The sequence below is a fragment of the Salminus brasiliensis genome, chromosome 5 (assembly GCF_030463535.1).
Source record: "Salminus brasiliensis chromosome 5, fSalBra1.hap2, whole genome shotgun sequence".
In the NCBI taxonomy this organism is placed as follows: Eukaryota; Metazoa; Chordata; class Actinopteri; order Characiformes; family Bryconidae; genus Salminus; species Salminus brasiliensis.
Window position 1 is genome coordinate 1818561 of NC_132882.1, and position 27587 is coordinate 1846147.

Below are 27587 nucleotides of genomic sequence, written 5' to 3' on the forward strand. Positions count from 1 at the left end.
GACGGGTCATTTGACCTGTTTATTTAAAACAAAGCCCTATTTATTTATCATACATTATTACATTTAATAACAATAATAATTGGTTTTTACATAAGAGATGTACAATGACAGGTCATAATAATACAATATTGAATGAACTATTTAAATGTCTAATTTGTGCTTAACTGAGCAAGTAACAGTACCCAAATTACGCCCCAAAAAGTGACACCATACAGTTCATTTAGGGTACATTGAGTACCTTGTATCTAATAATAACTGTATCTAATATATTTATGGATATTGCTGTAACTGTTTAATATTTACTTTAATATTTAGCTGTACTTTTCTAAAGTCAGCATTTGTTTTTTAATGTAGTTCTATATTTGGCCTGATGGTGGAGCTCTACCCACACTTTATTCAGTCCTTCTGAATTCTCTGAAAAGCAAAGAACACAATCTGTAGAACAGTTTAACACCATATATACACACACACACACACACACACACACACACACACACACACACCTGCATGTAAGTATTCACAGCACAGCACTGCTTACAATATGTATCAAAACAAAACCCTGTTCAGGAATCCCTAAATCCCTTCAGCAGCATCTTTTTGTAATCATATCCATCATCATCATCATTTCTTCATCTTCTTTCCTTTTCTTTTTTCTTTCTTTCTTTGTCTTTTATCTTTTACCCCTTTCTACATTCTTATCTTCTTTGTCTTAGTTTTTATTCTTCATCATTGTCTTCATCTTCCTTTTATTCTTTATTTTTCTCATCTTCTGTTTCTTCTGCTTCTTGTATTTCCTTCTTCTTTTAGCTGATTTTTACAGTGTAACTTGTCCCCCCCTTTTAGAAAGAGCTTCTGATTAAATTCATCATCATGTTCAGTTCACAGATAATTAATAACAGTTTCTGCTTCTCAGATCTGACATCCCCAACATGTGATTAGCACTGCTGGTCTTTTCCGTTAGACATTAATCTGAACAAATGTACTTATTTTATGACATTGTTGTTGTTATGTGTTTTAATATTTCAGTGTCTGTTTTGGCTCTGCAGTTACATCAGAACAAACTAGCAACATAAAAAATGAGACTCACCTGAATTCAGTTCAAAAAGCCCTCCTCTCCTTTATAACTCTGTGCTCTGTTTCCAGTTATTTACTGGTTTTCTTTCAGAGACTGGTGATTAAAACTGGTCAAACTGGTCAAACGTCCAGATTCAGAAATCTGCCTCTCAGAGCACTGAAACCCTGAGTCTTCCTGCCTCACATAACTCGCCATTAACACATCTGAACTGACTGGCTGCATTACTTATTATTAAGCACACTAAGCTCACTAAGAATAGCTGCCTTTAAGGGATTTTATTAGGGCTATAGCAGTGGTCATCATCGGGACAGGCACAGGCACAGGCACAGGCACAGGCAAAGGTCGGGAAATGACAGGTAGGTCCATAATCCAGGCCCGAACAAGGCAGTGAGCCAGAACTCCATCAGGAGTCAGGTAGGATCACAGTAACTTCAGCAAGAGCACCCAACACTGAGACTTATTCCTGAGACTCCTCCTGAGTCTAGTCATGAACAGCACCTGTTTGCTGGAGATGAGCCTCAGGTGAAGGGTGGAGCTTAGCCCTTCACACTGAAGAACATGACCTGTGCAGTAGCTCCCCACTGAGGCCAGCAGAGGGAGACATTACCAGTACCAGTACCAAGCAGTTTAATCACACTGTCAAATTTAGTGGAACTAGTTTACGTGGATCAGAGCTGCTGTTTGAACACTGTCTGATTCAGCTGCTCAGTGTACCTGACAGCGCAGCCTCTGATACACACCTCTGACTCTTTTGTTTAACATGCTAGGTAACCACAGTAGTCTGGGCTAAAATGACAATTTCAATAAAAATATTAGTATTATTAGTAATAATAGAAAAGTACTGCCACCCCAGCCATGGTCTGTTCTCACAGCGGCCCAGCGGCAGGAGCTACAGAAGCCTGAAGACCAGAACCAGTCGGTTCAGAGACATCTTCCATCCTCAAGCAGTTCGGGAGCAATCGCTCCCTCTTTCCACACACCTGAGCCTTTTTTGCATTTTCAAATAAACAACAAAGACAAAAAACTATTCTCTTTCCTGTCAAAATTTAAAACCATGGATGTGCAAAGAAGCAGCAATACAATATGATTCAACTGAATCAGATCTTAATCAGTTTCCCATCAATTTTTGGCTTAGCAACAAAATAAACAAGAAAAACACTAAGCAGAGAAATGTAGAGTACAGTAGAGTTGCTGCAGTTTGGATGCTGAATGAACAATAGCTTGTGGACTATGAACCTCATCTGCATCATCACACCTCCTCCCCATACACACACTCTGCACCCTGCACTTACTACTGGAACCCCTATGCTCAGTCACACACTGCACTCACAAAGACTTTCCCCCAGCCACCCACCCACCCTACACCTGAACTCACACCCCACCAGTGCCTTCTGTACATAATATAAACATTCAGATCATATCAGACCTGTAAATTTACCTACTTTTACCAGAGCAGTACTGTAAATATAGTGTGTGTATAGTGTGTGTATATGTATTGTATAAGTTATTGTGTAAATAGTCAGTATGTCTATTTTGTAAATGTGTTCTTTTTTGTACGACTGTGAGGGACGATGCATATTTTTCACTCACCTTTACACCTGTGTAATGTAACCTGACAATAGAAGTGATTTGATGTGATTTGATTTGATACTTTATAAATCTACGTAAGGAAGAACAGTAGCGGAGTACTTACTCTTCGCTCGTGTGGCGTTTGGAGAGAAGGTGACCTGTGCTTGTGGCCTTACCTTAATAAATATGATGACTCACGTCAACTCACCTTTATAAATGTACTGAGTCACTTAGGCTCACCTTTATAAATGCCGTGACTCACAGCACGCTCAGTCAGACAGCCACTGAGACAGCAGCCGGGGGTCTGTCTGTGGGAAAGGGGTGGTTACCATAGAGATGCTGTCTAACTTCCCACCTGACATGGCGCGAGTGTGAGAGTGTGAGTGTCGATATTCGTGTTTGGTAGCTCTAGGCTGTTTCCGCAGTGCTGCTGCTCTGGTCATTAAGGTGTATTTTATTCTTTGGAGAAATGGACATAGATGGAGTGAGCAAGAAAATGGAGTGGACAGCAAGAAAGAGTGTGGTGAAGACTGCTCCAGGGTCTCTGACCAGCTGCAATAATGCAGTATTGGATTTCACCTCAGAGGACTGCTGAAAACAGAGTGTGTGTGAGGGAGAACATGAGGAAAATGGGTTAGAATGAAAAAAGAGAAGAAGCACCATGCAGAAGTTTGGGCTTTATAAAAACCCTGACTCCTCGAACCTCGTCCCAACACTCAGCAGCGGGAGCTCCTCTAAGCAGCTGCTGAGAAATAACTTATTTACATATTTCCACCTAGTCAGCCTCAGCGCTGTAGCCCCGCCCACTCATATTGCAGTTGTCAGGAGTGTTTCAGCTCTGAGCTTTTTATATATCAGTCTTAGAGGTACAGTGACAGAAAAGGTCTGACTAATTCTACAGAATAAAAGTTTGGAAAATGATTGTGTAAAAAATTATTATGACAAATATACCAAGTTATGAATATGTGCTCTTTAATCTCAATAGACTCTTTCCAAAGGTCCATTCAGGTTTAATTGCAAAAGCTAAAATATGACAACATTCGTCTGGATTGAGCTGTGATTTGGTCGTGGAATTGCAGTTGGCTCTTAATGTCTCTGACCAGCAGCACCTTTCTGAAGCTGACCATCCCAATCAGCTAAGAAAAGAGTCCAGATTGTGGGGCCAGATCACTGGGGCTCGACACCACCTGTTTACTGGGAGAAATTACTGGGAGTCATTTCACCAGAAGGTAATGAGCACATGTCAAAAACACTGCTAGTAATATTAAAATATGAAAATTAAAATGAAACAATTATTAAAATGAAAGCAGGTGTACATTTACAACGACTAAATTGTTTGATAAAGGTTCAATTGGCTGGAACAGCTGGATGATGTATCCTCAGATGGACTGGCACCCTGTTCAGGGCATATTTGTATAATAATGTTATTAATATCCAGAATGAAGTTCTAATAACAGTAACATGCAGAATGGTGTTGTGTTATTATGCAGAACTGGTCATGTTTTATTGGATTAATGTATAACATGCATTTCTAAATATAAGAAATAATTTTTTTTTTTCCACAGATTTATTAAAATATGAATTTTGTTTATCAGTGTTTGTAGAACCGTTGAGGGCTGGTGTTCTTTTCACTGTCTGAGTTTTGTCTAGTCTTTCACCTTTGATTACGTAATCTGTCTGACCATAAAGCTCCAGTCACACACACTGGCGGGCACGTGCACACACACATGTACACACATTCAGTGCACCTATTCACTCAACTAGCACACACACACACACACACACACACTCAGGCTGCAGCTGTGTCCCCACAATGAGCAGACTGATGCTCACACTACTGATCAACAAACCACACTGAGCCTTTCAGTCCACAGGAAAAGGGTATCACACACACACACACACACACACACACACACACACACCGGCAGGTCACATCAGGTAAGAACAAGCTCAAGAATCCGAAAACAAACCCAGACAAAGAATCTATCAGAAGTCTGAATATTAATATTACTGGAGCTTCATACTGGATATTAATGTTATTAGAGCTTCATACTGGATATTAATGTTATTAGAGCTTCATACTGGATATTCATGTTATTAGAGCTTCATACTGGATATTAATGTTATTAGAACTTCATACTGGATATTAATATAGCTAGAACTTCATACGGGATATTAATGTTATTAGAGCTTCATACTGGATATTAATGTTATTAGAGCTTCATACTAGATATTAATATAACTAGAACTTCATACTGGATATTAATGTTATTAGAGCTTCATACTGGATATTCATGTTATTAGAACTTAATACTGGATATTAATGATATTAGAACTTCATACTGGATATTAATATAACTAGAACTTTATACGGGATATTAATGTTATTAGAGCTTCATACTGGATATTAATGTTATTAGAGCTTCATACTGGATATTAATGTTATTAGAGCTTCATACTAGATATTAATATAACTAGAACTTCATACTGGATATTAATGTTATTAGAGCTTCATACTGGATATTAATGTTATTAGAACTTAATACTGGATATTAATGATATTAGAACTTCATACTGGATATTAATGATATTAGAACTTCATACTGGATATTAATGTTATTAGAACTTCATTCTGGATATTAATGATATTAGAACTTCATACTGGATATTAATGCTATTAGAGCTTCATACTGGATATTAATGTTATTAGAGCTTCATACTGGATATTAATGTTATTAGAGCTTCATACTGGATATTGATGATATTAGAACTTCATACTGGATATTAATGTTATTAGAGCTTCATACTGGATATTAATGTTATTAGAACTTCATACTGGATATTAATGATATTAGAACTTCATACTGGATATTAATGTTATTAGAACTTCATACTGGATATTAATATTATTAGAACTAGTTCTGAACTACACTCACACACTGACAAGTGTGCATTTCACATTAGTAGTGAAACAAGAGCCAAAGAGACAGATGGATTTAATAATTATACTTTAATTCAATAATTTAACAGTTCTGCATGATTCATGTACAGTAGGAGCCCAGTCAGTGTGTGTGTGTGTGTGTGTGTGTGTGTGTGTGTGTGTTGTGCACTCCAGTGTTTCTGGGCTGAGGAAGACTACAAATGTCTATGTTGTTTCGGTCACTCAGTCTGCCGCGCTAAGGCGACTCTCCTGGTGAAGTTCTGGTGAAGGTTCTGCTGCAGGATCAGAGCAAGCCTGCTGATCATGATCAGCCAGAGATCAGCTCTGCACTAAAGTCTTAATGACTGTATATAAAAATATAGTGTTTATTTTTGGATTTTTTATTTTTTTTTTACACTTGTATTCAGTTATTTGGTACCATGAGGAGTTTGGTTGTTAGTCTGGGGACAGACAATGGGAGGCTCTGAAGCGCCCACTTCTTTAGGAGACACTGTGCTGCAGGTTTCCGTGGAAACTGAAACCATCGCAGTGTGGGCTGCATGAGGGAGGCGTCCCATTGGATAAAGTTCAGCCTTCCCAGAAGGCATTGTGCTTTGAGACTGGGGTTACCATTGCTGAAATATTTGTTTTGCTGCTGTGCTTTAGTTCATTTTCGGAGGTAAAGACTAAAGAAAGTAATTGGGCAAACCGAGTGTACCAGTGGTCAACACACAGGCCCACCTTTAGACGTTGCTGGGAGAAAAAGGTCTGGGCAGAACTTTTCAGCTGTCCTACAAACACTTTTCTTGACCTTGTATGTCCTTGAGTCCTTGTATCTCCAAAACGGCTTCTTTAAATAGAAGTTAATTAATGTAAAGTCATTTTGGAGCATTAAAAATAAAGTCCATTATTTGCAGATGTGACAGATGAATGTTGATATCTATAAATTCTATATATCTTCATTTATTGTCTAATTTAGTGTATTGCGATATATCAGATTTCTGTAAGGAAATTCTAAAACTTTGCTGGAATATCCTTTCACAGTAGACCCATATCACACAATAGACACAGTCAGTGTGCCATGTGCTGATCTTTGTGCGTTGTGGTTTTGGGAAATCAGATTCAGATCAGTGGGCACAGAGCCATGCTGGTTACACAAGCTTGTGTCAGAGGCGGACATTTTAAAGACCCTCTCTGTTCATTTGGCCTTTTTCTGATGAGTGTTTGTGGAAAATGGAAAACAGTGACACAGCTGAGCAACACCAGTCATACAGACAATGCAGTTTCGTAACTATGTGCCTGTTTCAGACTCCAAACTGACATTTCTCGCTTGTTTAAAAGTCATTGGGTGAATCCACAGGCCTGGGCTTTCAAACTAACCACCCACAGATCAAAAGAGCATGGAGCAGGTGTTCCTGATATCTGATGAAATTAGGGGACGGGGGCACAAGCTAACTTTCAGTAGAACCTCCAGTAGCTTTTCATACAGATGTTTCTCCAGATTCCTCCTGAAGGCTCTTTCTGTACCATAACAGTGTGTGTGATGACTGAGGTGTGTGTAGAAGTCCCAGAATTCACTCCTATCGTATCTGAATCTCCTCTTGGTGGCGTAATAGAGCACTGTTTAGAATCAGAACCAGCTTCAGCTCACAGTGAGAGCTAGCCAGGCTAAAGTACAGCTTCCAAACATGGTGGAGGTAGTTTCACACACTGCTACTGTAACTAAGACACCCCAAAGTAAACAGTGAGAGACCCCCTTCAGCTGTTGTGGACCCAGGTGGATCAGGAGAGTATTGTAAATGTGATGGTGGGTCAGGAGTGTACTGTAGATGTGATGGTGGGTCAGGAGTGTACTGTAGATGTGATGGTGGGTCAGTCAGGAGCATACTGTAGATGTGATGGTGGGTCAGGAGTGTACTGTAGATGTGATGGTGGGTCAGTCAGGAGTGTACTGTAGATGTGATGGTGGGTCAGGAGTGTACTGTAGATGTGATGGTGGGTCAGTCTGGAGTGTACTGTATATGTGATGGTGGGTCAGTCAGGAGCATACTGTAGATGTGATGGTGGGTCAGGAGTGTACTGCAGATGTGATGGTGGGTCAGGAGTGTACTGTAGATGTGATGGTGGGTCAGGAGTGTACTGTAGATGTGATGGTGGGTCAGTCAGGAGTGTACTGTAGATGTGATGGTGGGTCAGTCAGGAGTGTACTGTAGATGTGATGGTGGGTCAGGAGTGTACTGTAGGTGTGATGGTGGGTCAGTCTGGAGTGTACTGTAGATGTGATGGTGGGCCAGTCAGGAGTGTACTGTAGATGTGATGGTGGGCCAGTCAGGAGTGTACTGTAGATGTGATGGTGGTTCAGTAGGAGTGTACTGTAGATGTGATGGTGGGTCAGGAGTGTACTGTAGATGTGATGGTGGGTCAGTCAGGAGTGCACTGTAGATGTGATGGTGGGTCAGTCAGGAGTGTACTGTAGATGTGATGGTGGGTCAGTCAGGAGTGGTCAGTCAGGAGCGTACTGTAGATGTGATGGTGGGTCAGTCAGGAGTGTACTGTAGATGTGATGGTGGGTCAGGAGTGTACTGTAGATGTGATGGTGGGTCAGGAGTGTGCTGTAGATGTGATGGTGGGTCAGTCAGGAGTGTACTGTAGATGTGATGGTGGGTCAGGAGTGTACTGTGGATGTGATGGTGGGTCAGTCAGGAGTGTACTGTAGATGTGATGGTGGATCAGGAGTGTACTGTTATTGTAGTGTTCTACATTGCATAAAATAAATGGACAGTGTTCGACCCAGCGGCCTCTATTTACTGGTCATAAGTATTTGGACGCAGATATTCTAATGTGTTTAGGTGGGAAGCATGGTCTTCAAACAGTACAGAACGGTACTGAATTAACTGTGTTTGAATGGATTGACCAGAGTGTTTAGGGACTCTTACAGCGCCCTCCTCAGTCTGTTTCAGAAAACCCTGACTGCGGGGGGAGTTGTAGCAGTTACACTCTCTCTCTCTGCTTTCAGCTGAACCAATCAAACCGATCAAAGATGGAAACACAGTTACATTTTGTTTGTAGTAGAGATGTGGAGAGATCTGTCTATTAAAAACAGAATTTATCATTGTCATTTTAACTTCATCACGTCATCACGTTTATGATAGTATTTGAGCTGTGATAAGTCGGAGCCAACACTGTGCACCAGTACAGCCACAGCTAGTAAAAGAATTCAGTACGTCAGTGTAGTGGAACCCAGAAGCTCAGAAAAGCTTGTGCAAAAAAACAATCAACGGAAAGAAGTCACACCAAACCTGATGCTGATCCAAAAACATCTTACATAAGAGTTTGGAAGAAAGTAAATAAAGTAGTAAACTAAATAAGCCAGTTCTTTTTTTCTAAAAAGAAGCTAATTTTTTTTTAAATATAGAAAAATAATTTATACATATATTCTCACTGTCACAGAAAAAACTCTTTTCGTAAAACTGTCTTAACTTTTAATGGAAGTCAAATTCCACTATATGGAGCATTTCTATTTTTTATATATATATTAAAATAATAATAAATAAAAATAATATAATTATATATTTGTACTAGTACTAATAATACATTTTGTTATTATTATTATTATTATTATTATTGTTATTATAGTGGGCTGTATACACAGTACACAGTAAATTTGCTAGTGTTAAATCAACACTATTAATGCTCATTTTTAACACCTACAGTGTTGATTTAACACTGGCAAATGTACTGTGTATTATTGACCACTAACACAGCTGAACATTTAAGATAATTATGGTTTTAGTTTAGGTGTTTTTGGTTTGGTAATTTGAAATCTTCCTAAATCTCTATCAGGCCTTTTTGATATAACACACACATCTAACCTGAAGCTGGACACACAGCTAACAGTCATTACACCTCTCCGTACAAAATCACACCATGTTCTACTGGCAATCCGGCTGTACCTTCTTACGCAGCGTAGTGCTCTGAGCTCTGTGACGGGTGCTAGCGATGATGGATATCACTATAAAGCACTGTTAGCGTTTGTAGCGTTTAGGCCAGGATGTGCAGGAGCCTCTTTGTCCTGTTTTTGTCCTGTTTTTCGCCGAGAACGGAGGTAGTCCTCCTTTTAGGTGATTTGATGTGGAATGACCCAGATCTATCTCCTGCTAGGCTGCCTCAGAGTGATAATAGCGGTGGTGCCGGCCTGTTTCGAGGGGAAACACTGGAGCAGTTTGCAAAAGCAGCAGTAAAGAAAGCAGGACCCACTTTTGTAAAGTTCTCCGAGTGTTTCTGTGCTTCTAACAGTTTTATTAAAAGTTCCCCGCTCAGCAGATCTCACACAGTCCTCTCCTTACAGGCTCAGTCATCTCATTATTGCTAATACGTATCTCCTCAGTTCATTATTGCTTTGAGAATGTGGCCACTGTAGAGGCTGTGCTAACAGACCACACACACACACACACACACTCACACACACTAAACGCCATCTGTCTGTCTCTGTCTGAACCCCTAATGAACAGAGATGGGCAGTGTCGTAGCAGTCGGATTCGGGCTTGGTGTACAGCTCTGTCAGAGAACGCTCGGAAAATGTTGGTGGAGATATTTTTGTATTTGTGCAAAAACCCAAAACACACTGCTGCTGCACTCCTCGCTCTCCAGATTCCACTTCATTAATCATCCACTCTCATCGAGTGCCTTGTTAAGTAGCAAGTAGGAGTACATTTAATCTTACAATGACCCATGATGTTTCTGTCCTCTCTGAACCCTCGGCAGTGCTTTTAGCTTTCGGTCACTGTTACTGTTCGGCTCTGCAACGGCACAGCTAAAAAAGCTGCAAGCTTAGTCCTGGGCTGTGCATCACTCTGAGTGGAGATTTTCTACTGAAAGGAAAGTATAGTCCATGATTAGGCTTCTGAATTCTGAGGTCGTATTTGGGAAACTGGTTATACATGTATTGTAGTTATGTTTTAACTAGAAGTAGGGCTCACTTTACACAATTTTCTCTCCAAATTAATCAACTCAGATATTCGCAGCATTAGTCTAGCACTCCTGTAGCATGTTTAAATATGAGGTATAGGTTACTCAGGTAGGTGAATCTAGGGATAGCTGTCCTGTTGCATGCCCAGCTGGAGAATCGAACCCCTTGTCTACCATAGGGAGGGCAGTCTTGTTACTCACTGCACTACACCAACCAGTTCCTCCAAGACATCTGAACTCAGCCACTGCGTCTTCTTAAACTCGTCAATGGACAGCTCGCCTACCCTGAGAGAAGAAAGGAAGTTCTAGGACTGTTCTGCTCAACATTCTCTGGGTAAAGGGTCAGCCAGTTTGACCTGCTGGAAGATTGCCCGCTGAGGTCCCCTCTACCTGCGTCAGACCAGCTGCCACCTACCAGTACAACCAGCAGGCCCCCCACCCACCACCACCACCCATACCAGACCAGCGACTCACCCGCCTACCACTGCTACCTGTCTAATGACCGTGTTCAAACCACAAAATGACTCTTAACTATCTGCACTATTAATATCACCACTATTAACTATCTACACCAGGATTATTATAGTATGATTATGATCAGAGCAGTTCAACAGTTTAGATGGTTTGGTAACTTTTATCAATAATTAATAAATAGTTCTGATCAGAGGAGGACGGGTCGGGTCCCCCTTGGGAGTCTTGGTTCCTCTCAAGGTTTCTTCCTCCAGCTCTGAGGGAGGTTCTCCTTGAAACTGTTGTCGTTGGCTGCTCACTGGGGGTCTTTGATCCTTCATGTCTTATGTTATTTCTTTTTTTATTTGACTTGACTTGACTTGACTGTCCTACTCACCCAGACAGAGGCAGAGAGCGGTAATTATGGTTGTGGCCTCACCGTAGAGCGAACTTGCAATGATAGAGCCAACGCTTAGACAGTTGCACCACCTGGGAACCCTCTTTCTGACAGGTTTCCCCATTTGGAAACAACTGAAATTGATGGTTGGCATGGATGGAAATCTGATACGCAGAAGGATAATAGACAGTCTGCCGCTCTAAAGTAATCAGACATGTTTGATTTTTAAGACCGAGGTCGAGTCCTGCATTGTGGGATGGTCAACAGCCAATAAGAGTGCTCAGAGTGTTTGTTGAACACTGAAAGCCAGTTCTCACTCCAGAACAGGACGATATCCACAATTCCCATCTTCGTTGGGCTTCTTCTGGGAACACAAAACAGCACAAACAGGCCTGGTCCAGTTTAGCTTCAGCTTTGACTTTTGGGTTTTTGAGAGGCTCCTCCTAGCCTAAGCTTGGTGTGTGTGTGTGTGTATGTGCCGAATTGTCGACTGTGCGAAGCCTCACTGCAAAACTATAAGAAAATGCGATGTTAAGAATGAGATGCACTCCGGATCGCAATCCTGAATTTAACGAAACAGTACAGTCGACTTTAAGGACAAAAGTGGGGCACGGACTCCCTGGGAGTGGGGAGAGATCGCTGACGTAATTGGAACTGCTTGACTTGCAGGCAGGATTCTCAAGTGTGCCACACTTCGGCATAGTTTGATGAAAGGCCTCGTCTAGATGCCCCACACATTTAAACGAGTAGAAAGCAATCCAGTCTTCTTTTTATAATCTCTATTCAGGCTCTATTCCTCTCTTTCTGGACAGCTGCACTACAGTACACTGAGTTCCCTACCTGCCATGTTCTCCTGTCTCACAGACTGTAAGTGTTTTCCACAGTCGCCAGTCAGGTCTATATCTGACGGCCTTCGATGGACTTCTAAATTTACTCTCTGGTGTTGCTCCCAGATCTTTCCTCTTCCTTGCGCCTCTTCCTTCTAATTCTGTCCTGCATGTATCTATTTCAGTCTCGGTTCATCTCAGTGCTTCTTCTTCGTGCTCTCAGCGGGATTCTCCATTTGAGCCTTGGTTCTTCTCAGTAGTCCTACTTTTTGCCGGTTGAGTTACTGCTTGGTCTTGGTTCCTTTCAGTCCTCCCTAAGACATGTTAGCTCCTAGACATGTTCTCCATTTGAGTCTTGGTTAATTTGACCAATTATTTAATATTCTTTTCTTTATTACTTCAGTCTTTTTGAGCCTTGGTTCCTCTCAGTGGTTCTTCCTCATGTTCTTAGAAAAGTTATCCCTCTGAGTTTTGGTTTCTTTCAGTGGTTCTTCCTCACGTTCTTAAGGAAGGTATTCTTTTAAATCTTGGTTCCTTTCAGTGGTTCTTCCTCACATTCTTAGAGAAGTTATTCTTTTCAGTCTTGGTTCCTCTCAGTGGTTCTTCCTCATGGTCTTAAAAAAAATTATCCCTCTGAGTTTTGGTTTCTTTCAGAGGTTCTTTGTTGTGTTCTTGAAGGAAGGTATTCTTCTGAGTCTTGGTTCCTTTCAGTGGTTCTTCCTCACGTTCTTAGAGAAGTTATCCTTTTGAGTCTTGGTTCCTTTCAGTGGTTCTTCCTCACGTTCTTAGAGAAGTTATCCTTTTGAGTCTTGGTTCCTTTCAGTGGTTCTTCCTCATATTCTTAGGGAAGTTATCCTTTTGAGTCTTGGTTCCTTTCAGTGGTTCTTCCTCACGTTCTTAAGGAAGGTATTCTTTTGAGTCTTGGTTCCTCACATTCTTAGAGAAGTTATCCTTTTGAGTCTTGGTTCCTTTCAATGATTCTTCCTCATATTCTTGTGGAAGTTATCCTTTTGAGTCTTGGTTCCTTTCAGTGGTTTTTCCTCATATTCTTAGAGAAGTTATCCTTTTTAGTCTTGGTTCCTTTCAATGGTTCTTCCTCATATTCTTATGGAAGTTATTCTTTTCAGTCTTGGTTCCTTTCAGTGGTTCTTCCTCACATTCTTTGGGAAGGTATTCTTTTGAGTCATGGTTTCTTTCAGTGGTTCTTCCTCACGTTCTTAGAGAAGTTATCCTGTTGAGTCTTGGTTCCTTTCAGTGGTTCTTTCTCACATTCTTAGGGAAGGTATTATTTGGAGTCTTGGTTCCTTTTAGTGGTTCGTCCTCAGTGATGTTTATTGGGGTCTACACCTACATTTTTGAAAATGGCTACAGGGGTCTGCCTTGGCTACAGTGATTATTGGATATTGTATGAGGAATAAAATAAGGCTAACTTGTTTAAACGTTGTTCATCATGCTGTTCTGGGCCGGGGTAAGTACAGCCATTGGAAATGACTGTTCTGTTAGCTTTGTAATAGAACACTGAAGTAGCACAGAAGTAGATCAGGCAGTTGGTGGGCTGTGCTGCTAGCATCCCACTACTAACACACTGTGGTTTTGGAGCTCACTGCTGTACGGAGGTGGCAGGTTCCACACTCTGCTCTGCCTGGCAGCAGAAAACTGCCAAAATCCTACGAACCAACCGTGGGCTGAGCCTCTGGTGTTTGTTGCCTTGCTAGCAACCATTGCAGACGTTTGTACATGGATTTCTTGAGAAACCGGATTCAGAGCTATTGAGTCTCAGAGACTAATACCTGTGCTTTTATACTGCCGTGGATACCCAGATGACTTTGGTACATTGTGTCCTCTCAGTATTTGCACACAAATACAAAACACTGCTTCGTAATGAGATGCGTGTCTTGAGCTGTTAGGCTCTTCTGGTTTGTACAGGCCTAAATTTGTCATTTGCATTCCCTTCCATTTAGTCCTGCCCACCTCTGTCTGCTCGCATGTAGGCAAAGTGCTTTCTGTTGGCTGTGTGCTGTTTCACAGTCTGTCACGTCCTGTCCCTTTCGGGTGCATGCTGGTATTTCTAAAACAAGTCGGAAAGGACATGACAGCATGTTTTAGGAAGTTCAATTCTGTGGTTCCAGCAAAGCCATAAATTACAATCTGTACACTGTGACCCTGTCCACTGACCAGTCCTCCCAAGTGCATAGTTTAACCAACTGAAAAAAAGCAGATTTAATATGGGTTGAGTTTCTGCCCTCTTCAAGGTACACTAAGTAATATCTTCACGGTTTGCTTGTCAAGTAATGATTCTCTAAAGCTGTGACCCCTGAAAGTGCTGCAGCATTGCCTCGCTTCTTCACACGTCCTAATGTTCTGCCTTCATTGGGTGAACATTGGGTGACTATGTTGCACTACACCAATAACAGTCCTTGGGCAAGACTCCTAACACTACATTGGCCCACCTCTGTAAAGAGTAACCCTGGCTGTCGCTCTGGAGAAGAGCGTCAGCTAAATCAATAATGTTCATAATGTTCATTATCGTAAATATCTCTCATTTCCCTTGTATTCTACTAATACAACAATAGAATTGTTTATTAGGTGTTAAAACTATGTATCGCCCTGTATTTCTCTAATTGATAGATGTTTTTTATGAAATAGTGAATGAGTTCTAGAATAATTGCTGTAAAAGTTGTCAAATGATCAATAATTTATTTAATTAAGACATGCCTAATTTCACTAAATATACACCAAACAGCCATAACTTTAAAACCACCCGTCTATATTAAATTGTGTCTCTTAAAAACAGCTCTGACCCATCAAGACATGGACTCCACAAGACCTATGAAGGTTCCTGTGATATCTGGCTATATGTTCTGGCTAGACGAGGTGGAATCTCCACAAGCATCAGTGAGCCTTAGGTGCCTGTGACCATGCCGCTGGTTCACCGGTTCTCCTTGTTTTGAGCACCGGGAACCTGCCTGATGTTTTGGAGATGTTCTAGACTGTGATGTTCTAGACGGCATCACAGTTTGGTCAAAGTGTCTCAGATTTCTCAGGCCCATTTTTCATGCTTCAACATTTCACACTTGCTTCATAGACGGGAGCCACTGGAACCAGACCATCAGTGTTAGTCACCTCACCTGGCAGTGGTTTTAATGTTATGGCTTACTTTTGTGTATATTCAAGCAGTTTAGAATTTAGAGATTTGACTCTGAATGTGGGATTTGAATGGAAAAACTGCTGGACTGGAGTTCATAAACACACACACACACACACACACACACACACACACATACACACAGCAGCCTCGCTCGCTCTGGCCCTGAGGTTCGAATGTTAAAGGGGGGATAGGCGCCCTTCAGGCTCCCTAAAGAGGTCCCAGTTCTGTATGACAGACATTTGCACAGTCACAGTCCGTCTCCGTCTTTCTCTGCCTGTCTGTGGAAGAGGTCGAACCCTTGTGCTTCTGATGAATTCCTAAGCTCGTACACACTCACACACACAGTGTGTGTTTGTCTAGGTAGTGCCGTTTTAAAGGGGTCAATATTTCTTGTGTCAAATTACTCTGTGTACCAGGTTTGTGTATGGGGGTGTGTATGTATGTGTGTGTGTGTGTGTGTGTGTGTGTGCACCTTCAGTAAGTCTCTCTGGGCGTTCTGACCTGGTCAGTGCTGGTCAGTTGTGCCAAAGGTGATATTTTGATATTTCATTCAAAACGAAAAGAAAAGAAATAAATGAAAAAGGAAAAGAAAAAAAACTTATTTTTATAACCAGAATTTTTCTCTCTAGAAATGAATAATACGAATCATATCCACACGAATCATAACTTATCTATGCAAAATATTTACACTGTGACGTCCGAGATGTGATTCCGAACTAAACTAGATTTATGAAAAAAGGAGGAAAAAAGATTCAAGTTTTCCGTGCAGGATTCAGAAGTCTCTCTGGCCTTTTCATCTTTAAACCGAGCGAATGAACTGTGCAGCCTCCCTTCCACTCGTCTTTCACTCTCACCCACATTCACACACACTTTCTCTCACTCTCTCACACACACACACACCTGTGCACAGTTCCCAGCCTCTCGTGTATGGCACTTTGCATTGTTCTGCATTGTTTTGTCTTCTTTTAAAACTCCATCGTCTCCAGGAACAAAAAAAATAAATCAACAAGTATCAAAAAGGGCGTCTAGCTCAGGAATGGGAGGCTATATCTCCGACTCCCTGCGGTAGGACCTTTGCTCCAGGCTCCGCTGGGGGTTCTGCAGGTGGCGCTCGAAGTCGAGGCGCTGTGTGGTTCTCTCAGGACTGACGCTCAGCGCCCGTTCTCGTTCTCCTCCATCCTCCTCCTCTTCCTCGCGGCTGAGAAAGGCCAGCTCGTTCTCGTAGCAGAAAGAGTTGGCGGCAGGCGCTGCCAGGTATTTGCTCTCCATAATGTCCTTGGCGCTGCAGCGTGGCGTGGAGGGCACCTCGTAGGTCTTGTGGAAGTGGGAGTAGTCTACCTTGTACTCGTTCTTCTCCTCGAAGAGCACCGGCTCAAAGCGGTGGCCCCACAGAATCTCGCTGGCAAGGTAGGAGCTCCGTGCCTGAGCGGTCATCGCCGTGGCCTCCACCATGCCTTCCAGGATCACCACGATCTCAAAATCGGCCGTCTCCAGGTCCTGCTTCCCGATCCCAAACAGCGGGCTTTCCTCGTCGATCTCGTGCAAGATGGTGAGCGGCGATACCAAAAAGATCCTGTCCAGGCCTTTGTCAAAGCCAACGTTGATGTCCAGCTGGTCCAGAGGGATGTACTCGCCCTCTGCGGTCACTCTAGGCTTGATTAGCTGGGCACGGACATGCGCTTCAACAATGTGGCTCTTGCGCAAGTTCCCAACGCGCCACATCAGGCACAGCTTTCCATCCCGCATTGCTATGACAGCATTGTGAGAGAACAGGAGGGTCTGTGCCCTCTTTTTGGGACGGGCCATCTTGGCCATGATGGCGCCGATCATGAAGCAATCAATGATGCTGCCCACGATGGACTGGAAGACTACCAGGAAGACAGCTAGCGGGCATTCCTCTGTCACGCAGCGGAAGCCGTACCCAATTGTGGTCTGGGTCTCTATGGAGAAAAGGAAGGCGGCAATGAAGCCGTTGACCTGCAGGACGCAGGGAGTGAAGTTGTCATCGCCCGCCGGGTTGTCCAGATCCCCGTGAAGAAGTGCGATGACCCAGAAGGCCAGTCCGAAGGCCAGCCAGGACACTACGAAGACCAGCGTGAAGACGATCAGCATGTAGCGCCAGCGGATGTCCACGCAGGTGGTAAAGATGTCGGCCAGGTAGCGCTGTGGCTTCTGATCCATGTTGGTGAACTGGACGTTGCACTGGCCGTTCTTCTTCACGAAGCGGCTGCGGCCCTTCCTCCTCGTGTGGATCTTGCCGTTGCCATAACCGTTCATTCCTCCGCCGTGCATGGTGGTCAGGCGGAGGGCATCTTCGTCTGAAGACACGATGCTGTAGCGACTGATCCGACCCACACTCATCCTCGCAGTCACTCAGTGTGTGTCTCTTGTCTATCTCACATAAATGGTGCAGCTGAAGTCTTGGACTTGGAGGTTGATGCAGAAGTTTCTCCCCCCTTCACTGACTCCCCCCTCCTAGTGGTTCAGTCCTGGGGGGTCAGTGGAGGGGTCCAGCTGTAGCACTGTTGGGCGCAGCCCAGTAAGCAGTGGTGGGAGGGAACTGTCAAAAAGTCCAGGATCCTAAAAGAAAAGAAAGTAAGAAAGTGAGATGCACTTGCTCTTGCCTGAAGTTTCATTTGCTCAATCAGGTGTGTTACATTACACCCTTAAAAATAAAGGTTCTTCAGATGGTTCTTTGATGCCGTAGAAGAACCACTTTTGATTCCATAAAGAACCATGTTTGTAGTAGAGATGCGTGAGTGAACAACCTTTACATTGGTTCTTCAGACCTTTGAAGGTCCTTCACCCTCATTTCTATTTCAAACATTGGTTCTTTATGAAACCAAACATTGTTCCTTTGTGGCATCGATCAAAGAACCATTTGGAGAACATTTTACAGAACGGTTTACATTAGAATATTTAGTGAAAAACATGGTTCCTGAAGGTAGAGTGATGTGCTCCCGCTGCATGGTGTAGAACTAAGGAACAGCACTTACGAAGAGGGAGGTACAATATTAATAAGCTGTTTAGAGCAATTCTGACAACTACTAACAACAATAACTCATACAGTTAGGGTTGGATATTTATAATCATACATGATGCACATAATGGGCTTTCAGTCATTTCTTTAAACTTTCTTTTTTGGGAGGAAGAATAAGTGACATCATAAATCTGTATAGACAAAAAAAATATTTCTGGGACTTTATGAAATCCATACAGGATAATAATAACACACACAGGGTCATAATAATACTAATAATTCATACACTCACTTAGATTATCAATTCAGTGGTGCTGAATTCTGGCTTGCCAATACCATTACCTTCCAAGAACTTCCTGCTAGTGATCATGATGGACTACAGCTGATAATCTCTATGTGCTCACATAAAAAGGGTTTGATTGACAGCACTGATTGGATCAACCAACACTCAGCACAATGGGAAAGCCGAAGGAGCTCAGAGCAGATCTGAGAAGGACGATCGTAGGTTTGCACAAGTCAGGAACGTCTCTTGGAGCCGTTTATAAACAACTGCAGGTTAATTCTAACAGCTGTATGTAAGAACAAGAAGACCCAAACTGTCATCTTCAGCTGAGTGGAAACTGGTATAGATGGTCAGGAACAAACCAAGAACCACAGAGACAGACCTACCATGACCTAGAATCCGCTGAAACACTGGTGTTGCTGTCTACAGTCAAGAGAGTTTTATAGCAATATTAACTGAGAGGTTGCCAGACAAGAGGGAAGAGCCTGAAGTCTGGAATTCCAGCCCTAAGCAGACTGGTTAAAGACAGGGAGTTTCATCAGGTGCTGCTGTGTGTTGTAACAGGAGGACACTGGACCAGTTCACAGTATTCTATTAGACTCCTGGCACTGGACAGGCACTTTTCTCCCTCGCTAATTCTAAAGACGTCTCAGTCTGAGGACGATTGTTAGCATTTATAGGAAGGATGACTCTGACAGTTGTTCGGTGGGCAATGGTTCAGATGTGTGAGTTATATGTTCTTAATGCTGCTTTCAAGTAAAACTGTTCATTTGGCTGCTTAACTATGTCCTGTGCCATAACTAAGAGTACCTGGTCCATCCTGGGATTAAAACCCACAACCATCTGACTCGCATCTCGTAGCACTGCATTTTCCCTCTGGCATTACATACTCTACATACAGTAACCCAAACCACAACAAAGTCTACAAATGTTATTAGAGCTTCATACTGGATATTAATGTTATTAGAGCTTCATACTGGATATTAATGATATTAGAACTTCATACTGGATATTAATGTTATTAGAGCTTCATACTGGATATGAATGTTATTAGAGCTTCATACTGGATATTAATGTTATTAGAGCTTCATACTGGATATTAATGATATTAGAGCTTCATACTGGATATTAATGTTATTAGAACTTCATACTGGATATTAATGTTATTAGAGCTTCATACTGGATATTAATGATATTAGAGCTTCATACTGGATATTAATGTTATTAGAACTTCATACTGGATATTAATGTTATTAGAACTTCATACTGGATATTAATGTTATTAGAGCTTCATACTGGATATGAATGTTATTAGAGCTTCATACTGGATATTAATGTTATTAGAGCTTCATACTGGATATTAATGATATTAGAGCTTCATACTGGATATTAATGTTATTAGAACTTCATACTGGATATTAATGTTATTAGAGCTTCATACTGGATATTAATGATATTAGAGCTTCATACTGGATATTAATGTTATTAGAACTTCATACTGGATATTAATGTTATTAGAGCTTCATACTGGATATGAATGTTATTAGAGCTTCATACTGGATATGAATGTTATTAGAGCTTCATACTGGATATTAATGATATTAGAGCTTCATACTGGATATTAATGTTATTAGAACTTCATACTGGATATTAATGATATTAGAACTTCATACTGGATATTAATGTTATTAGAGCTTCATACTGGATATGAATGTTATTAGAGCTTCATACTGGATATTAATGTTATTAGAACTTCATACTGGATATTAATGTTATTAGAGCTTCATACTGGATATGAATGTTATTAGAGCTTCATACTGGATATTAATGTTATTAGAACTTCATACTGGATATTAATGTTATTAGAGCTTCATACTGGATATTAATGCTATTAGAGCTTCATACTGGATATTAATGATATTAGAGCTTCATACTGGATATTAATGATATTAAAGCTTCATACTGGATATTAATGTTATTAGAGCTTCATACTGGATATGAATGTTATTAGAGCTTCATACTGGATATAAATGTTATTAGATATTCATACTGAAGTGTGTGAGTGATACAGCACATAGAGAGCTGCACGTGAACACATTCCAAATATAGGAGTTAATCAATAATCAGGACTGGATTGATGTTTTAGGAAAACCAGGCTCTGATCAGTAAATCACAAACAACACACACTGGCATAAAAACATAATAGTGTTTATGTGTGTGTGTGTGTGTGTGTGTGTGTGTGTGTGTGAAGACAAAGAAGCAGGGCAGGCAAATAGAGCTTGAAACGTGTCGAAGTGCCGACCATATATTTAGATTTTAGGCCAAAGTCTTTGTCTCTCTCGCTCTCTCTCTCTCTCTCAGGAGGAGCATCTGTGTGTGTGTGCACTTGTAGTCAGTCTCATGCACACACTGGTCTCCTGAGTATCCAAATTATCTCTCCCAAGCACACACTCTCTCTCTCTCTCTCTCTCTCTCACACACACACACACACACACACTCCAAAAACAATCCAGCTGCTTTTCTACACTTCTCTCATACAGTGTGTGTGATATGATACTCACTGCACCTCTGTAAGCTGCTCAATAATGCATGAGTCTAGCAAGCACATACACACACTAACAACCACACACACACACACACACACACACACACACACACACATACACACAGTCTGCTGGGCTGCTCAGAGACATTCCAACCTGTCAATCCCAGCTCAGTCAGAGGTAGTGGACAATCCAGCACAGACCTTACATTGTTATTAATGCTAATAACAATACAGCTAATAACATTAATATCCAGTATGAAGCTCTAATAACATTAATATCCAGTATGAAGCTCTAATATCATTAATATCCAGTATGAAGCTCTAATATCATTAATATCCAGTATGAAGCTCCAATATCATTAATATCTAGTATGAAGCTCTAATAACATTAATATCCAGTATGAAGCTCCAATAACATTAATATCCAGTATGAAGCTCTAATATCATTAATATCCAGTATGAAGCTCTAATATCATTAATATCCAGTATGAAGCTCCAATATCATTAATATCTAGTATGAAGCTCCAATAACATTAATATCCAGTATGAAGTTCTAATAACATTAATATCCAGTATGAAGTTCTAATAACATTAATATCCAGTATGAAGCTCTAATAACATTAATATCCAGTATGAAGCTCTAATATCATTAATATCCAGTATGAAGCTCTAATAACATTAATATCCAGTATGAAGCTCTAATATCATTAATATCCAGTATGAAGCTCCAATATCATTAATAACTAGTATGAAGCTCTAATAACATTAATATCCAGTATGAAGCTCCAATATCATTAATATCCAGTATGAAGCTCTAATAACATTAATATCCAGTATGAAGCTCTAATAGCAATAATATTCAGTATGAAGCTCTAATATCATTAATATCCAGTATGAAGTTCTAATATCATTAATATCCAGTATGAAGCTCTAATATCATTAATATCCAGTATGAAGCTCTAATATAATTAATATCCAGTATGAAGTTCTAATAACATTAATATCCAGTATGAAGCTCTAATATCATTAATATCCAGTATGAAGCTCTAATAGCTTTAATATCCAGTATGAAGCTCTAATATCATTAATATCCAGTATGAAGCTCTAATAGCTTTAATATCCAGTATGAAGCTCTAATAGCTTTAATATCCAGAATGAAGCTCTAATATCATTAATATCCAGTATGAAGCTCTAATAGCTTTAATATCCAGTATGAAGCTCTAATAGCTTTAATATCCAGAATGAAGTTCTAATAACATCAATATCCAGTATGAAGCTCTAATAGCTTTAATATCCAGTATGAAGCTCTAATAACATTATTATCCAGTATGAAGCTCTAATAACATGAATATCCAGTATGAAGCTCTAATAGCTTTAATATCCAGAATGAAGTTCTAATAACATTAATATCCAGTATGAAGCTCTAATATCATTAATATCCAGTATGAAGCTCTAATATCATTAATATCCAGAATGAAGCTCTAATATCATTAATATCCAGTATGAAGCTCTAATAACATTAATATCCAGTATGAAGCTCTAATATCATTAATATCCAGTATGAAGCTCTAATATCATTAATATCCAGTATGAAGCTCTAATATCATTAATATCCAGAATGAAGCTCTAATATCATTAATATCCAGTATGAAGCTCTAATAACATTAATATCCAGTATGAAGCTCTAATAACATTAATATCGAGTCTGAAGCTCTAATATAATTAATATCCAGTATGAAGCTCTAATATCATTAATATCCAGTATGAAGCTCTAATATCATTAATATCCAGAATGAAGCTCTAATATCATTAATATCCAGTATGAAGCTCTAATATCATTAATATCCAGAATGAAGCTCTAATATCATTAATATCCAGTATGAAGCTCTAATATCATTAATATCCAGTATGAATTTAGAATGTTTGTACACATCGATGGATGAGGATCTAGTCTATCATACTCTGATTCTGTTGCTCAGCAACCGAGTGTGAAAGACTTAAAGAGGGCAATATGCTGGCGTATGGACAATGGTGTGTCCAAGCACGTGTGTTTGTTTGTAGTTTAGTGCACTTTCTTTCTCACACACACACACTTGAACACAAGGTATGAATTGCACTAGTTTGTGTGTGTGTGTATGTGTGTGTGTGTGTGTGTGTGTTTGTGTGTGTGTGATGACATGTTGGCCGAGTGTCTGTGTGGCTGCGGTCAATAGGAGTGTGTGTTCTGCCGTCTGGACATGCAGAGATCGGTGAACAATTATTTTACACTAGCAAAACATGATACCTCGTGTTGAGAATCACAAACACACACACACACACACACACACACATAGTAGTGTTCCCCTACATTGGTTCTCTATAAGTGTAAGGTCAGGTTTCGGTGTCTGCATTTTCCAAATGCTCAAAGCAGAACCAGAACAGCCGGCATCATATAACACACACACACACACACACACACACACAAGCTTTCATCCCAAAACAGGGTGCTGCTGTGTTCTATATGAACCAGCAGTGTTGCCGGGTTACACTGCAGTGATGTATGAGGTGTCTGTGATGTCTTTAAGGGTCCGATTCAGAATCTTTGTGTCTGTGAACTCTGATGAGTCAGCGCTCATTACTTTCCCTCTACAGCGTTTATCTGCTGCTCTTATCCAGAGCTCCCACAGCTGAATGATGTTACACGGGTAGAAAGATGTAGAGTTAAGAGTCTTTCCCAAGAACTCTTTTTGATGTTGTCACTTGTGTTTAGTAACACTTAAACGTAGCTTAAGAAAACAAACACTGAAACGTAGCTAAAGAAAACAAACACTTAAACATAGCTAAAGAAAAACACTGAAACGTAGCTAAAGAAAACAAACACTGAAACATAGCTAAAAAACAAACACTGAAACATAGCTAAAAACAAACACTGAAACATAGCTAAAGAAAACAAACATTGAAACATAGCTAAAGAAAACAAACACTGAAACATAGCTAAAGAAAAACACTGAAACATAGCTAAAGAAAACAAACATTGAAACATAGCTAAAGAAAACAAACACTGAAACATAGCTAAAGAAAAACACTGAAACGTAGCTTAAGAAAACAAACACTGAAATGTAGCTTAAGAAAAACACTGAAACGTAGCTTAAGAAAACAAACACTGAAACGTAGCTTAAGAAAACAAACACTGCAACGTAGCTAAAGAAAAACACTTAAACGTAGCTAAAGAAAACAAACACTGAAACGTAGCTAAAGAAAACAAACACTGAAATGTAGCTAAAGAAAACAAACACTGAAACGTAGCTAAAGAAAACAAACACTGAAATGTAGCTAAAGAAAAACACTGAAATGTAGCTTAAGAAAACAAACACTGAAATGTAGCTTAAGAAAACAAACACTGAAACGTAGCTTAAGAAAACAAACACTGAAACGTAGCTAAAGAAAAACACTTAAACGTAGCAAAAGAAAACAAACACTTAAACGTAGCTAAAGAAAAACACTTAAAAGTAGCTAAAGAAAAAAACAAACACTGAAACATAGCTAAGGAAAAACACTTAAACATAGCTAAAGAAAACAAACACTGAAATGTAGCTTAAGAAAAACACTGAAACGTAGCTTAAGAAAACAAACACTGAAACATAGCTAAATAAAAACACTGAAACGTAACTAAAGAAAACAAACACTGCAACGTAGCTAAAGAAAAACACTGAAACCTAGCTAAAGAAAACAAACACTGAAACATAGCTAAAGAAAAACACTGAAACATAGCTAAAGAAAACAAACACTGAAACATAGCTAAAGAAAAACACTGAAACGTAGCTTAAGAAAACAAACACTGAAACATAGCTAAAGAAAAACACTGAAACGTAACTAAAGAAAACAAATACTGAAACGTAGCTAAAGAAAAACACTGAAACATAGCTAAAGAAAACAAACACTGAAACATAGCTAAAGAAAAACACTGAAACGTAGCTTAAGAAAACAAACACTGAAACATAGCTAAAGAAAAACACTGAAACATATCTAAAGAAAAACACTGAAACATAGCTAAAGAAAAACACTGAAATGTAACTAAAAAAAACAAACACTGAAACATAGCTAAAGACAACAAACACTGTCCAACTCACTAAAGAAACAAGCAAACAGGCCAAGCTAACAAACCTCTGCCATGAACACACAAACACATGAACATGCACAAGACCAGACAAAGGAAGGCTAAAACAAAGGGATACTTATCACAAGGATGAACAAGGAAAGTCTTGGATTAACAAGGGGGCGTGGCTACAGAGGAGGCACAGGTGGCAACACTAATGAACAGGCGGGGCTAAGCAGGACAGACACAAACCGAACAAAGACCCAGGCTTGACCGGTGTAGAGTGGTGTTCTAGTCCGAGCATCAGACCCGAGACTGCCAGCGGGAATGTGGTGATGTTACCCACAACACAACACCAGTCCAGTTTACTTGATTCAAATGTAAACAGTAAACTCAAACACAGGAGCTTTGTCACATTACTAAGTGAGGTTCACTTTTCATTTGAAAATAGTTTCATTTTTTAATGTTTATGTTTTCTGTACAAATCTAATATTACCCTGACACTCTGCTGTAGAGTCTGCTGGTACAATCCACAGTCCTCAAGCCCCTCAACAATGGAAATCCGTCCTGGACACGAAGCAGCAAATCAGCCCCAAAGCATGATACTGCCACCCCCGTGTTTAACAGTTAGCATCCAGTGTTCGATTTGTCTCAACACTCTTCACTTAAACCAGAACGTTCTAGTTTGGACCCATCCGTCCACAGAACATCCTTCTAAAAGGCTTCTGGCATCTCTACGGCAGCAATGGTGGTTTTGGAGAGTAATGGCTGTCAGACACAGAGACTCTGACACTTAGACGGCCGGCGGACACTTATACACTGTGGTTAGCTGCATTTTCATTCAAGTCCTGGGCGAAAGTTTGTGGATGTTGCTATGAAAATGTAAATATGTCTGTAATATTTAAGTAATGTCGACAAAACCTTTAGCGAATAAAAGTTTAGTTGAGACCAGAGAAACCTGGACCTCCACCCTCTCAGTTTGGATATAAAACAGTTACATTTGCATGGCAGAAACGCATCAAACATTCCTTTTTACATCCATTAGCTAAAACTTAAATGGCAAGAATTGGCCATTATTGAGCTCCCCCTACAGTCCGGATGTGGAATTCACACTTTAAGCCACCCCTCACCTGATAAACACAGCTCATAACCTTCCATTACACTCACTGCATTAGCCCAGTGGAACCTTTTCCGGTTCAGAATCGTTTTAAAAGGTTCTATATAGAACCATCTACACTACAAGGTTCTATAAAGGTGTGAAAAAGGGTCTATTTGACTTGTAACAGGAATAGTGCATTTCTGGACAGTGTGAGAGCTCCAGAAGCTTGATCTGAAGGTGGAGCAGCATGTGGGCTGAGGTGGTAGGGTAATACTACAGGATTTTACACTAATATGACTCTATGGGTTCTGCAGTCAGCTCGCCGTGTTAAACATCTGATTATTGTAAAGCTCAGATAAGGTTCTCCTCCTGCAGCTCCACCACCAAAGCTCCATAGTGCAGTAGCAGCAGCAGCGCTCCTGCCCGGAGTGGGAATGACGGAGACGCCGTCCTCCCCCTGTTCCTCCAGTCAGTGGAGTATCAGCATGATCCTGAAGCTGCTGGGTTAAGGTACAATGCTACATAATGTTGATGTAAAGCCTTTAATCTGAGACAACGCAAACATGCTGCTGGCTTGTCACCGTTTCTCAAAGTGAACAAGGAATCTGAATCTGAGGGAACCCCAGGTAAAACCTTCGTAATGGGAGATCCTGTTTCTTTGGCCGAGAGCCTCAAAATCAGTAAATCCACCCTGAGCTCACTGGATGATCATAGAGAGAGTGAGAGTCGTGTGGATTTGAGGGCTTGATCCCTATCCTCAGCGCTGTTCTGTCTCTGCTGCTGTGCAGACTGGCCCAGCTGGTATGAGAATGGTTTTATTCGCTAATTTGCATAAGATCCCAGTTACGCCTAGTTACTATAAATATCATGGAGCTGTGATTGGCAGCAAGCTGAAACCTGACTTCCAGACAGATTCAGTCTTGGAAAGAAAGGTCAGCAAAGTCTGATCTGTGTGAGAATGCCAGCTAAGCTCCAGTCTGGTCGTTCTATGAAGCTCACATTAATTATATTGATATTGATTATATTATTTAACACAGTGAGCGACATCTCACTCCATTATAATTACATATGTCCAAATATTTGTGGACACTCCTTCTGATAAATGAATTCATTCAGCTGCTTTACAATTGCTGACACAATTGTGCAAATGCACACACAGCTTGTCTAGTACTGCCAATAGAATAGGACTCTCTGGAGCAGACAATAATGCCAGGCGTGGGCTAGAGGGGTATAAAGCCCCCCAGCATTGAG

At 40.6% G+C, this 27587-nt stretch overlaps 1 protein-coding gene across 1 annotated transcript in view; it reads right to left on the minus strand.

Moving 5' to 3' along the window:
- Positions 1–5637: 5637 nt before the first annotated feature.
- The window catches only part of kcnj12a (potassium inwardly rectifying channel subfamily J member 12a), a 27368-nt gene continuing 5418 nt past the window's right edge, over positions 5638–27587 (minus strand). The window contains exon 2 of the mRNA XM_072679232.1: positions 5638–17934. Coding sequence (XP_072535333.1) covers positions 16399–17715 — 1317 coding nt within the window. The 5' untranslated portion in view covers positions 17716–17934 and the 3' untranslated portion in view covers positions 5638–16398. The remainder of the gene's footprint in view (positions 17935–27587) is intronic.